The 13,287-nt window shown below is 49.0% G+C and overlaps 1 protein-coding gene across 3 annotated transcripts in view; it reads right to left on the bottom strand.

The window, feature by feature from the left end:
* The window catches only part of Slc39a14 (solute carrier family 39 member 14), a 46,942-nt gene extending 33,670 nt beyond the window's left edge, over window positions 1–13,272 (bottom strand). The window contains exons 1-2 of one of the 3 annotated variants that reach the window (XM_010624227.2): window positions 11,450–11,633; window positions 10,438–10,613 (exon numbers count right to left, since the gene is read on the bottom strand). Coding sequence is in view for 1 of the 3 variants with exons in the window: in XM_010624219.1 (XP_010622521.1) it covers window positions 13,031–13,235 (205 nt within the window). In the remaining 2 variants the exon portion in view is untranslated. Of the gene's footprint in view, window positions 1–3,617; window positions 3,737–10,437; window positions 10,614–11,449; window positions 11,634–13,030 lie in introns of those variants that run through there. The other 2 variants (XM_010624219.1, XM_010624237.3) reach the window with 2 other exon arrangements.
* Between the last annotated feature and the right edge of the window lie 15 nt (window positions 13,273–13,287).

Here is a 13,287-nt window from a genome sequence, read left to right as displayed (position 1 = left end):
ACTGACCTGGAACTCACCGTGTATCCCAGGCTGGTCTCGAACTCACAGTGATATGCAATGTGGGTTTTAATCAGAGCTCAGGGTGATCGATCGCACTGCACACTAAAGCCCAAAGGCTGCAACCCTCGGCAAAGGAGCTAGAGCTTTTGCTCCATTTTAGACTCTAGAACCAAAGGGAAAAGAGGGGAAGTGGTATGTGGTGGTGCACAACTGCAATACCAGCAGTAGGGGAGGCTGAGGCAGGCAGGCAGGCAGGCAGGAAGGAAGGAAGGGCGAGCTACGATCCAACCCTTCCCATTCAGAAACCAGCTTTCCTACACAGTCTGCTGACCAGTGCCAATCTACCACCCAGGAGGAAGACATGGGCTATACCTGGGCTATGTCTCAGTGAGCCAAAGTATTTATCAATACATTAGTAAGTGGACCCTACTTCCAAAAAAAAGCCCTATTTCCAAATTGGGTAAGAAAAGTGGCAGCCAGGAGGAAATTGAGAAAGCACGGTTGTGAATCATAATTCCTCTGGTTTCCCCTCTGCTGTCCTGGCCGCTTACGCAGCACAGTCTCCAGCCAAGGTCACAGGCAGCCCTGATCCAATTACTGAGGCAAAGACCTGCCCACATCCTCTGCTTCCACAGCGTGGGGTTCGCCATGAGCCACCCTGCCTCCTAAAATTGCAGGCTCCAGAAGAGAAACTTGGGCTGCCCACTGCCAGGCTGCTTGCTCCAGCCACCCGGGGTCTCCTCTCCTGTCCCCATGCAGCAACTCTTATCACATCACCCCCTGCTCCATAAAGACCTACCGCTGCCACTGCCCTGCACACTGCCCAGGGGCCAGGGCACTCACCCTTGCCTGCTGTTGCTCCCTTCCCAGGCCCTGCCTCATTCCCTCGCCTCACCATCACCACACCTCTGTTTATCAGAAAGTCACGAGGGCTCTGGGCGCTTGCTCCACCAAGGGAAGGGCCCAGACCAACATCGGAAGGCCCTGCAGGAGATCGCCGCCTCGTCTGATCGCTGGCCTCCACTTGGCTTCCAGATCCTGCTATCTCAAAATGTCAGGCCCGAACCAGGAGGTCACAGTCTGCAAATGCTAACCAGGCACAGCCTCTCCCTCTCTAGAGACTGCAGGATGGGTACTGGCCTTCCCTGAGGGTGAAGTAAGTAAGGATATGGGATGAAGGGCAAGGCCATAGGAATATCTTCATCGGTCAAAGGTGCAAAGGAGAGGACAGGGACCTGGCCCTCTGCTCTCTGGAGTCGCCCTCTGCAGCGATGCTGCCCAGAGCAAAGGCAGCCAGGCCACAGGCCCATGTCACACTGAGCAACAGATCAAGGTCACATGTGACAGACAGATCAGGAGCACACAGACAACGCTGTTTTCAGACTAAGAAGAAAAGAAAAATCAAGACATGGGTACGTGTCCATTTCTAGGCAATGGGGTATAAAGGAAGTGACTTCGCTAGCAGCACAACTCCGTGTCTTGCCCCTTTCCCACCCCCTTTAAAAAGAGATCAACATTCTCACCAGATTTACAGGCTTACTCTCTGCAGTCAACACCAACCCCAAGGACTGTCACACAGAAAGGATTCCCAACTTGCACATGCTCCAGTTCGGGTGACTTTAAACCCAGAGAGAGGAAGAAAAAAAACTGACAGAATTCTTAGGATAGCACTATTAACTCTGGCGATGACCCAGAAGCCCATCAGCTACACAGTGGATGGAGCAACTGTGTGGATTCTCCACAGGGACCGGAAGCCACCAAGTGCACATTCCAAGTTGGGGATAACAATCTCTGAATCCTGCCTGCTCTTTCGGGGAGACCTCCTCTAGGAAGATTTGAAGCAATCCTCTGACTATGAAATCACCATACTACAAACTCCCTGAGGACAAGAGCCCATTCGAGTTTTCCTAGTAAAGCCCATTGTGCATAAGGAATTTTTAGTGGAGGAAAGGCTGAAATGTTAGCTGAAATAAACTGAAACCGCTTAACTAGCATTTCGGTTGCCCTTCAGCACGCACCCCTTCTTTCTAGTCCCGTTCACCAGCATAATAAACAGGTAGAAAGTGCCTAAATCTTAAGTCTACAGCGGGTGTAGTGTCACACACCTGCAATACTAGCTACTCCTAGGCTGAGGAGGAGAGATTCCAAGTTCAAGCCCAGGTCCAGCAACTTAGTAAGATCCTGCCTCAAAAAACAGAAAAAGGGATGGGGATGTAGCTCAGTACAAATGCCCTGGGTTCAAACTCCAGTACTAAAAACAAAAATTTAAGTAGCCAAGCATGGCTACTTAATCCCAGCACTTGGAAAGTTGAGGCAGCAGGATCTCTGCAAGTTTGAGGCCAGCCTGAACTACACAGTGAGACCCTCTCTCAAACAAAAATAATCTTTTCTTTTTACGTACACTCTGTCTCCTCATAGGGCTGGGGATTTAGCTCAGCAGTGCCATCGCCTGCCTCACAAGCACAAGGACCTGAGTCAGTCTCTATGCCAGGGGGGAAAGAACTATAAGCAGCCTCAGGGATAGACAGATTCTCCCTCTTCTGTGTGGTTTCTCCAATACCACTGAAGACTCCAGGTCTGGTGCTGGATTACAAAATGTGAAGTAGGAAGGGCTCACAAGGAATGTGGGAGAGAGGCAGGCACAGGCTGGCAACAGCCCTCCCCACACCCATGATAACAAACGTGCTCAGGATGGCAGCCTCCGATGATGCCACCAAAAATAAAACTTTCACTTTATCCTGTGGCAGGGGAAGGAAAAGGGAAGCCCATGGGTACAGGCTGCTTCTGGCACTTCTGGGCCACTCATGGAAACTGAGTTTCACTCCCTAATGCACACAGCCCCTCTCCGCTTTTCTGGGCAGCCAACTGCAGAGGTTGGGGTCTGGGGGAGCCAAGGTCCCAGCCACTGTGGCCAACAGGACCCCGGGTATCAGAGGGGTGGCCATGGAAGGAGGAGCAGAAAAAGGGACACAAGCCAGCTATGGTTGGCTGCCCAGTTCTGGCGGAGCAGGTGATTTTGCAGTGTTTGCACCTTTCTGGGAAGGGACATGGAAACTGTCATGGCCGACTGCCTAGAAACTTCCAGGGCTCCAGGATCCTCAGAACCAGCCCGGCCTTTCAGATGGAATGCACCCACCTTGGGGGAAGTGAGAGGCATGGAAGCCGAGGTAAGGGCAGGCCTCAGGGGCCTAGAGCACAGAGCAAGGGACACCGCTGGGGACAGAGGAGAGTCGGCCAGCCTCCCCGCAGGCGACGGAGCTGTAGTTGGCCCAGAGCCGCTGGACCCTGTACTAAGAAAACAGGATCGCTGGGGGCTGGCCCAGGAGCCTCTGGCTTCCAGGAACTAGCCAGGAGCGTGCCAGACAGACCAGCAGCCCTCTGAGGCTTCCAGGAAAAAAGTGAAAGAACCAAGCTGCTCAAATCTGCCACCCCACCTCCCCCCGCAGGTCCCCGAAGGCAGAGGGTGGCCCACCAATCTCTGGGGAGAGGTGAGCTTCAGAGGACCTGGCCTTGTAGGGTGGGGAGGGCTTCCTAGAAAGGAAGGAATGGAGCCTGAGATCCAGGAACCATTAGCAGGGCTGCAGTCAACTGCAGTCTTAAGGAAAATGAGAGCTCACCAAACAGCTGGGCCAGATGTCCCTTGTAATCCCAGCACTGAGGTGGCTGAGGCAGGAGGATCACCAACTCCAGCCAGGCCTGAAAAGAAACGCTGTAGGTTTAATCCTCACTACTAACGACCACAACCAAAAAGGAAAGGTTTTCTACAGGTCAAGCATCCCTTATGCAAAATGCTTCATATCAAGTGTTTGGGATTTGATTTGATTTTTTTAGTTTTGGGGGTTTTTGTTGGGTAGGGCTCTGAGACATGACTCATTATGTAACTCGGGCTGACCTCGAACTTGCAGCAACCCTCTTGCCTCAGCCTCCCGGTGCCTAGGATGAGGTTTGTGTCACCACACCCGGCTGAGTGTTTCAGATTTTAGACCTGCATTTTGGAATATTTACAGATACATGGGGATTGAACACAGGGGCTTCACATTGAGTTACAGATCCAGTCCCTTTTTAAATATTTCATTTTAACACAGGGTTTCCCTAAACTTCCTAGGCTGGGCTCCAACTTGTGACTTGATTCTTCTGCCTCAGCCTCCATGAGGTTCTGGAATCACAGGCGTGCACCACACACCTAGAGACAAAATGTATTTGTCACATATCTACCTTATAGTCTGAAGGTAATTGGGGACAATATTTTTAATAATTTTGTGCACGAAACAAAGTTTCATAGTGTGGAGCTGGCACTACCTCTGAAGATTTAATTAATTTTATACTCCCATTACCTGAGTGTGTACTGCAGAGAGTTCTCATAAAGGGTGAATATCAAAATATTTAAATCTCTGCCAATGCGATAAGTTAAAAATTACTTATTCTTTTGTTTTGCTAAAAAATTACATATTCTTAGCATTGTTATTTTGTTTTTTGAATCAGGGACTCCTTATGTGGCTCAGGCTGGCCTGGAACTTGCCTCAGCCTCCTGCCTCAGCCGCCCAAGTGCTGGGATTACATGTGTGCGCCACCACACCAGGCTCTTCTGTAAGTATCCGGTAGTAGAAAACAGAACCCAATCCATCCTTTGCTCTGGGAAAGGCCAAGTGCAGGTGCAGCTGTGCCAGGTCACGCAGCATCACCTCCTTCCCCGTCCTTCCTGCCTGGAAGTACAGGAGGAGCTAAGAGAGGCAGAGAGCAAAATGCTCCAGGCAGGACAGCCTGGGTTCCGGCAGGCTCTGCTGACCAGCTCAGTCTCACCTCTGAATGTGCCTGCTCTGTCCGCCAAACCAGCACTGCTCAGAGTGTGCTTGTGCCTCCTGAGCTGCTAGGATTCACGGCTGCTGCCTGGCCCTGTCCTAAGCAGTTTGTTTGCATTATTTCATTCACTCTTCCCAACCACGTTATTATTATTATCATCATTATTATTGTTGCCACCGGAGACCGAACTCAGAGACCTCATAATAACCTGCGTCCCCCCACACCAGCACTTTTAAAAATTTTGAGATAGGATCTTGCGAAATTGCTCAGGCTGGGCTCAAACTTATAATTCGCCTGCCACAGCCACCCACAGTCCTGGGCTTACAGATGTGTTAAATGATGCTCAGCTTGTGTCAAATGAAAAAAAATTTTTAGGGCCAGGGATTTAGCTCAGTGGTGCTGCCGCCTGCCTCACAAGTGCAAGGTCCTGAGTTTGATCCCCAGTGTCAAAAACAAATAAATAAGTGTGAGAGCACTCTTGGGCTGGGGATTTAGCTCTGCTGCCTGCCTCGCAAGCACAAGGACCAGAGTTCAATCCCTGGTACCAAAAGAAAGGATGAAACTGTGTAATTCCACTACTTGGGAGGGTGAGGCAGAAGGACTGGGGAAGGGGTAGGTAGGAAAACCAAAAAAAAGAAGGGAAATCTGGACACCAACATGCAGAAGGGAAGGCCTTCTGTGTGAACAGGGCCAGACTGGAGCCATGTCATCCCCCAAGTCAAGAGATGCCAGGCACCACCAGCAGCTGGAAAAGGCAAGGATGGATTCTCCCCCAGGGCGCTGGCCTCACAATTAGGAGATCCATTTCTGTTGTGAGAAGGCACAGGAATGAGTATTTGTACCAGGTAAACACTGCGGCTGGAATGAAGGCCTGACAACATTAGCTGAGGCTCTCAGGATCTGAAGACAGCCTGCGGTGACCTGCCCTTGGTGTGTGGGCAAGACCTGTAACAAGCAACGTCACACCTGGGATTGCGTTACGCTGTCTGACGAAAGGGATTGTGCAGTTTTTAGTTGACAATGAGCTAGGGAAGGAAATGTGAGGGCCCTCTAGGAACTGAAGGCGGTTCCTGGCTGGTGACCAACAGGGAAAGCAGCATCAGCCCTATAGCCACAAGGCGCTGAATTCTGCTCAGCCCTGTGCTTGGCAGAGTCCCACCCCGACCCCAAATGAGAATGCCAGGGACACCGGGATTCCAGCTTTGCAGGATCCTCAGTCAACATCACATGAGTGCAAGCCATGCTAATACACCTCCATGCTCTGCGAGATGACCGACAAGCCTTTGCTCCCTGGAGTGATGAAAGGCTAAGTTCTGGTCACAGTTAACAGAGCCAGGAGTATTGGGTCTCCGTGCTCCTTCCTGTTCCAGCTGACTTCCCATGAACCATCCCAATGACAACATTAAATACCTGCCTACAAGGAGCAGGTGGCAGCTGAAATGAACTGCAGTAATTTCTGACCTTGGATGTTGACAGAGCATGTAGGATACCCAAATGCCCCTCTCGATACCGAATCCCGTGTGTTTTGTGTCTCAGTATGTAGTTGAGGCTGGCCTGCAATCATGAAGATCCTCCACAGTGCTGGGATTACGGGAGTGCACCACCACGCCTGGCTTAACCAGGGATGCTCACCTCTGCCTCCATAATCTAAAAGATGAGCTGAGTCAAATAATTCTACAGGCACATAGGCCAGTGTGTGCAGATCAGGATCATAATGACAGTAGTAAAACAATTAGAAATAACCTACAACCCAATGTTAAGAAAATGGTTGAGCAGGGCATGGTGGCACATGCCTGTAATACCCAGGAACAAATCCAAGTCTAACCTGTGCAACTTAGTCTCAAAATAAAAATAAAGTAGGGCTGGGAACATAACAGTCAAAGGCCCTGGATTCAATCCCCAGTGCCAGAGGGAAAGAAAAGAAGGAAGCTGGGTGTGGTTGCGCATGCCATCTGTCATCCCAGCACTCGGGAGGCTGAGGTAGGAAGATGGCCACAAGTTCGAGGCCAGTCTGGGGTACATAGTGAGTTCTAGGTCAGCCTGAACTATATGGTGAGACCCTGTCTCAAAAAACAATGAAAAATAAATAAATAAATAAATAAAAGATAGAAAGAAAAGAAGGAAAAAAAATCAATTGTCAGGCAGACACCAGAGTAATCATTGCAAGCAAGCCTGCAGATGGCTGCTAAAATTAGAGGATGAAAGTACAAGAAACACTGTTGCATACTCTTAAAGGGGGCCTGAAACTACAAAGGTAAAAATGGATCAACTTTTTCAGTGGGGAAAGGCAGCAGACACCAGTCTATCCAAGTGACCAGGTGGACATAATCAGAAACAGGCCAGAGGGTGCAGATCAGTGGCACAGCACACGCTTAACACATGGGCCCCAGACTCAATTTCCAGCATGTGCACACACACACGTACGCACACTCATACACACACAGTGAACCCCTCATTATGAGGCTCCAGAGGGGATACGTCATCCTTGCAGTGTTCTTGCTCAAAATGCAGGACCACAGCCTAACGAGGAAAGACACGCACTGCCACAGATCGGAAGAGACACTAGGAAAAGCAACAGCTACAGGCAACATCAGACTGTACGTCAGTCTGAAATAGGAAAAGGACATTACAGAAGATATCTGTGACATTTAGGAAAGGCCTGCATTTATAATACTGTGCCAGTGTTAATTCCCTGCTCTTGGTAACCTGTATGACAGCACGACGAATCTATTTTTGCAACATTTCAGCAAGTCTGATTCAAAAATTTAAAGCCAGGCATAGTGGTCCATGCCTGTAATCCCAGCACTTGGGAACTGAGGCAGGTTTGTGAGTTGGAGGCCAGCTTCAGCTAATAGCTAAACCCTTTCTTTAAATAAATAAATTTAATTAAGAGAAAAATGATGCCCCATAAATCTGTACATTATTCATCAATCAAAAATGTTAAAAAAAATTAAAGGAGCTGGGCATGGTGACAAATGATTGTAAACCCAGATCTCTGGGAGGCTGAAGCAAGAGAATGCCAAGTTCCCCCAGCCTAGGCAACTCAGTGAGACCCTTATCTCAAAATAAGAAATGAAAAAAGGCTAGAGCTAAAGCTTGGCGTGAAGGCCCTGGTGGGTTCAAACCTTAGTACTACCACAACTAATAATTACTTACTAAAATAAAGGAAATGGCTGAGTATATTATGATATACTCATAAGATAGAAAGTACAAAAATACCAAATAACTGTTTGGGAGATTCTGTGGAATACTTAAGTTTCTGAAAGACCTTTAAGGGCAGTGGGTTTTTTGTGTATTTTGAGGCAGGATCTCATTACATAGTTCAGACTGGCCCTGAACTCACTATGCAGCCCATGCTGGCCTTGAACTTGTAGCAATCCTCCTGCCTCAGTCTCCCAAGTGCTAGATTACAGGCATGTACCATCACACTCGGCTAAAATATGCCTTTTATGTTAACATGTAACAGGCTTGTTTTGGTTGTTTTATGTGAATTAATAAGTTACTATCTTTTGTTTGTTTTTGAGACAGGGTCTTACTGTATAGCTCCAGGTGGCCTTGAATTCACTATGTATACCAGGCTGCCCTCAAACTCAGCCTCCCAAGTGCTGGGATTACAGGCATGCATCACCATGCCTAACCCAGTCATCATTTTTTAATTTCTCAGCTTCACTTTTTAACATAGTAAATATCAACAGATGTAGCTATATAAACAAAAGATAGTACTAAAGGGTCCTCATGTTAAAAAGCATTAGAATGACTAATCTAGAAAGACTTGTTACAAATGAAAAAACAGCAAAGAACCACAATTAGGCAAGTGTAGACTCTAAATGTGGTCTGCAAATGTCTTAAATTCTTTCTCTTTTTTAAAATAAAAGCCGATTTAACTAATGTATTTAACCCTTTACGCAGCAGTCTTATTTCACATAATGTATTCTAGCCAGGAATGGTGAAGCATGTAATTCCAGCACTTGGGAGGCTGAGGCAGGACTGCCAGGAGTTCAAGGCTAGCCTGACTTATAGAACAACAAAAAAAAGAATTTATTCTAGTCATACTTACACATGTAGTAAATGCCACTTACTCAAGTTATTCATTGCAGCACTGTATATAATAGAAAAATAATGAAAACAACCATGGTGGGATAAAAGGTCAATAAAATGACAGTACCTCCATTGTGTGGAGTACTATGCAGCCCTAATGAATGAATAGTAAAAGCTTTCCACATGCCCATAAGTGGAGGTCTAATATAGGTACTAGAGGGAAAAGGCACAGGGCTTAACAATGTCTAAAATGCTACTTTGGAGCATTTCTTAAAAAGGGAGGGAGTGGGTACAGTGAGAGGCTGAGGCAGAAGAATCACCATAAGTTTATGGTCAGCCTATGCTACACAGTAAGTTACATTACATAGTGAGACCCTGCCTCAAAAAAGGGGGGGCCAGTTCTGATTTTTTTCACTATTTTGATTTTTGAACTATGTAAATATAGAGCCTAGTGAAAAAGTTTAACAAAATAAAGAAAACTGGGCATCACAGGTGATACAGATAGGTGTGATTTTTATATACAGTTTTAGAATCTAATTAGAGGATCTGGGGACTCAGAGAAAAGGCGCTGGCCCTAAACTAAAAGACCTGGTAAAAGGACTGGGGGATCCAGCTCAGTGGCACAGCACTGGCCTAGTACAGTTGGGAATCTAAGTTTGCTCCCTAGCACTGTGAAAGTGTTGAATAAAAATGTACCTTTCAAAGATAAATTACTCAAATTTATTTTTCTTTTAATTCCCAACATTTAATGGATTTAAAAAAATTTTATTAACTACTGATACTGAGAGCCTCCAGGCCCTCCACAGTAATAAATTTCAGGCTGTCACTGTTTCCCTCCACCTAGCAGGTTCAGAGGCTGAGAACAGTCAGATCTCCGGTTGCAAAGGCAGGGACTTGAGTTTGCCAGGGGTAGGCAGGCAGGGTACTTGGCTCCCTGGTTCCCCGGCCTGGCGCAGGTTGGAGAGCCTAGCAGGGGGCTCCTTCTCCCCATCTTGTCTGGGCCCAACCAGGGCCCCTCAGGGGCTGTCAGCCACTGGGGCTGCCCTGTGGCCCCTACCCCGGCAGGCATGAGGCCCTGCCTGGCAGCATCCCCAGCTAGCAGACTCTGGACTCCTTATCTCCTGGCATCCAGCCCCAGGTCAGAGAGGGTCACCTGCAGACATCCGGGGCTGGAAGAACCTCTCTTCACTCACTCTGCACCCTCTCCTCCCCTATCTCTGGGGAGTCTGCACCAGAGAAAGAAGGTGCCACCCCCAGATGTAACCCCCATGGTAGAGGTAGAGACTATCCATATCTTGAACCCCCACAGAGACAAGCGATTTCAGGGTTCCCAGGAAAAGACTGGGACCAAGGGCAATTTCATCACACTAAGGAATAAAAATAGAACCTTCTTCGGTCTTCTCCATCCAGTCCTTGGCCACAGGCAAGTAATGTGACTTGGGAACACCAATGAACATCTCTAGATCAGTACCTACCCATTTTTGGGCGGTGTTGGAAAAGGAACCCCAGGGCCTCATGCGTGTTAGACAAGTACTCTACATACTGAACTGCACCCCAACTCCTTTTTTTGCAGGGGGAAACAAGGTCTCACTGAATTACCCAGGCTGGGGCCTCTCAAATTTGTGGTCCTCCTGCCTCTGCGTCCTGAATTGGTAGGATCACAGATCCGCAGTATTTCCAGCCAAGTGTCTTTTAAAATAAAGTCCCAGGGCTGGAGGTTTACGTCAGTGGTGCCACCGCTTGCCTCGAAAGCACAAGATCTTGAGTTCCAATCCCTGTAGCAAAGAAAGAAAGTGAGCAAACAAGCAAGCAAAATCCCTACAGATAACATGCTACCAGTGTGTGGTTCTACAAAACAGCTAGGCACTGCTTTCTCCAGGAGTCAAGGGCAAACTGGCAAATAACTGCTACCGACGAGGGCAGTCCCAGCACATAGTCTATGCTGAAATACTCCTGGACTGGCAAGGGGTGTGGGCAGGTAAGGAAAGAGGTGGGAGGGTTTGAAAACAGGACAAGACCTGTGACAGACATAAAATGTGCGTACACGTACACATGTACACACGCATGCATGCACACTAGGCACATCATAGACACTGAGTCTTTCTTAGACATCATCAGCCCAGAAATGGAATAGTTCTCTCCTGAAGAACTCAACATAGTTTCCAGAACTAAAAAGAAAGAACACCTCTTTTCGCTAAGCTTGGCCAATGAGTCTGTAGGATACTTCCCACAGGCCACAGGAAAGCAGCCTATTCCAAAGGTTGGGAAACTGCATCCATAATACTGACAGGAATCCACCCTACATTTGGGCTCATGTCATCCCTACAACACAACTGGCCACATCAGCTTCTGGGACCCCTAAATCACCACTCCGTTCCCCAAGGATAGTGATGACCAGGCCTGCATCACACAGGGTGCTGAGCACAGACTCACAGAAGTGAAGCAGCTTCTCAGTGCTGGAGTGATTGGGCCACATTTGAACACAGGCCAATCTGGCACAAAAGCCCCAAAACCTCCCAACCCCACCCACCAAATGCAGTTGAGTGCTCTCCTCTGAACCTAGATTTACCCGGCAAAGAGGCCTTTCTTGTGCTGTTGCTTCTTTACTCATCTGTGGTGCTCTTTCTGCCCAGGAAGGGCAGGAGCCAGGCCTCTGCCCACATCCAGCACAGTGGTCGCCAGAGCACAAACCAGCCACTGTACATCAGAGTTGGCTCTTCTCCCTGGGACAACACTGCGTTTGGATTTGTGCTCCGTCACGGAGCTCTGGTACCTCAAGGAGCCCACAGTTCTCACTTCTTCTGCCTAAAGGTCAAGGCCAGCCAAGTACGATGGCACATCCCGCCCAGCTCCCTAGGAGGCTGAAGCAATAGGATCATGTAAGACTGAGCTGAGCCCGGCAATTTAGAAAGTTGCTGTTGAAAGAAAAGAAAAAGAATAAGAAAAAGAAAAAGAGAAAAGAAGGAAAGGAAAGGAAGCCGGGGACATAACTCAAGTACAAAGGCCCTGGGTCCAATCCTTGGTACTGACAAAATAAAAAATAAAAAAACAAAAAACAAACAACCCCTGAAGTCAACACTGTGGCCACTCCCACCCCTTGGGTTACTGGGTTTCTCAGCCAACACCTGGCTCATCAACCCCAGAGGTGAGGTGAATAACAAAGGCCAGATTAAGCAGGCAGAGGCCTTCCTGCCTGGTGCTTCCGGAAGAAGAAACAATATGCAGGGTCCCCTAGTCCACTGTGGTTCTAGTCACACCTGCAAAACAGGTGCAGGAAGAGGACCACTAATCTATCTTCTGACTACTGCACAGGTGATGAGACACTCACCTGTGTCTCCAACTGGAAGGAGAATATGTGGCTTTTAATTCTAGCTGCTAAGAGCTGCGATTCTGGATATTCCTTCTCTTGTGCCATCAAAGAGGTGAGACACCTGCCCCCCCCGTTTCTAGTTTTAGGAGGCAGACATTACAGAAGTGTATAGACTGTGTACAAGAGACCCATCTGACCTTAGTACTGATTTGAACTCTCTCCAAGGTCACAGGGGAAGTTCAGAGCTCAGCCAGAACAGAAGCCAGGGTAGCCACCCCAAGTCTGTCCCCACCACCCGACAGCATCACCGCCCCTCAGCAAGCTCCGCCTACCCCAATTCGGGGGTGGGGATACCTAGGAAGAGAGGGCTAAAGCCACAAATCCAAATCCAGGCTGCTGGGAAGATCTCGCCCTTCCATGTAAGTCATAAAGAGACCACTCAGTCCCTTACCGAATCACGCTGAGTCCTCTTGGACACGCAAGCTATTTAACCATTTGGAGAACCTAGGCCCACGGGGACACTAGATCCTTAAACTGCACCCTGGCTTAACCAGCCATCCGGATCGCAAGGTGAAACTGCTTGGATGGTATTCTGTCCCCGTAACCCTGAAACACCAAAAGGGGGCAGACTGAACCTTGACCACTCAACTTGGTCAGGATTGACCAAAAATAGCCGGAGAATCATCCTCGAGGTTCACTAGGTGAGTTTAACTCCGTCCTCCTCTGCTGTCCCCGGCTCCAGCTCCCGCCCGGCTGAAAGATCTGGGGCACTGATCTTCAGCTGAGGGGTGGCCTGGCGCAGGTGAGGGCACACAGTTCCTGGAAAGCAAAGTCCAGACACCACAGCCCCATCCGAGCGGCCAGGCAGCGCATCAGATTTACCCATCCACTCTGCTTTTCTGCGCCCCTGCGCTCCGGGCCCCACGCTCCAGAAAGCCCATCTCAGCCTTTCCGCGGAGCTCCTGACGTCCTGGGTGCCCTTCTCCGGGTCACACATCCCGCGCTCTACAGCCGAAGGGACCGCACTGTCACCTGGCTCCCCTCGCCATCGGGGAACCGGCTCCTGCTGGTCCCCCTCCCCGCGCATAGTGTCCCGCGCGTCGCGCCCATCCCGCGCGTCCGCTCCCCGCGCTCACCTG

Source organism: Fukomys damarensis, unplaced genomic scaffold (genome assembly GCF_012274545.1).
Source record: "Fukomys damarensis isolate Sample0158 unplaced genomic scaffold, DMR_v1.0_HiC HiC_scaffold_18, whole genome shotgun sequence".
Lineage (NCBI taxonomy): Eukaryota > Metazoa > Chordata > Mammalia > Rodentia > Bathyergidae > Fukomys > Fukomys damarensis.
The sequence above is the reverse complement of the archived record's forward strand: the minus strand, read 5'-3'. Positions and strand labels throughout refer to the sequence as shown.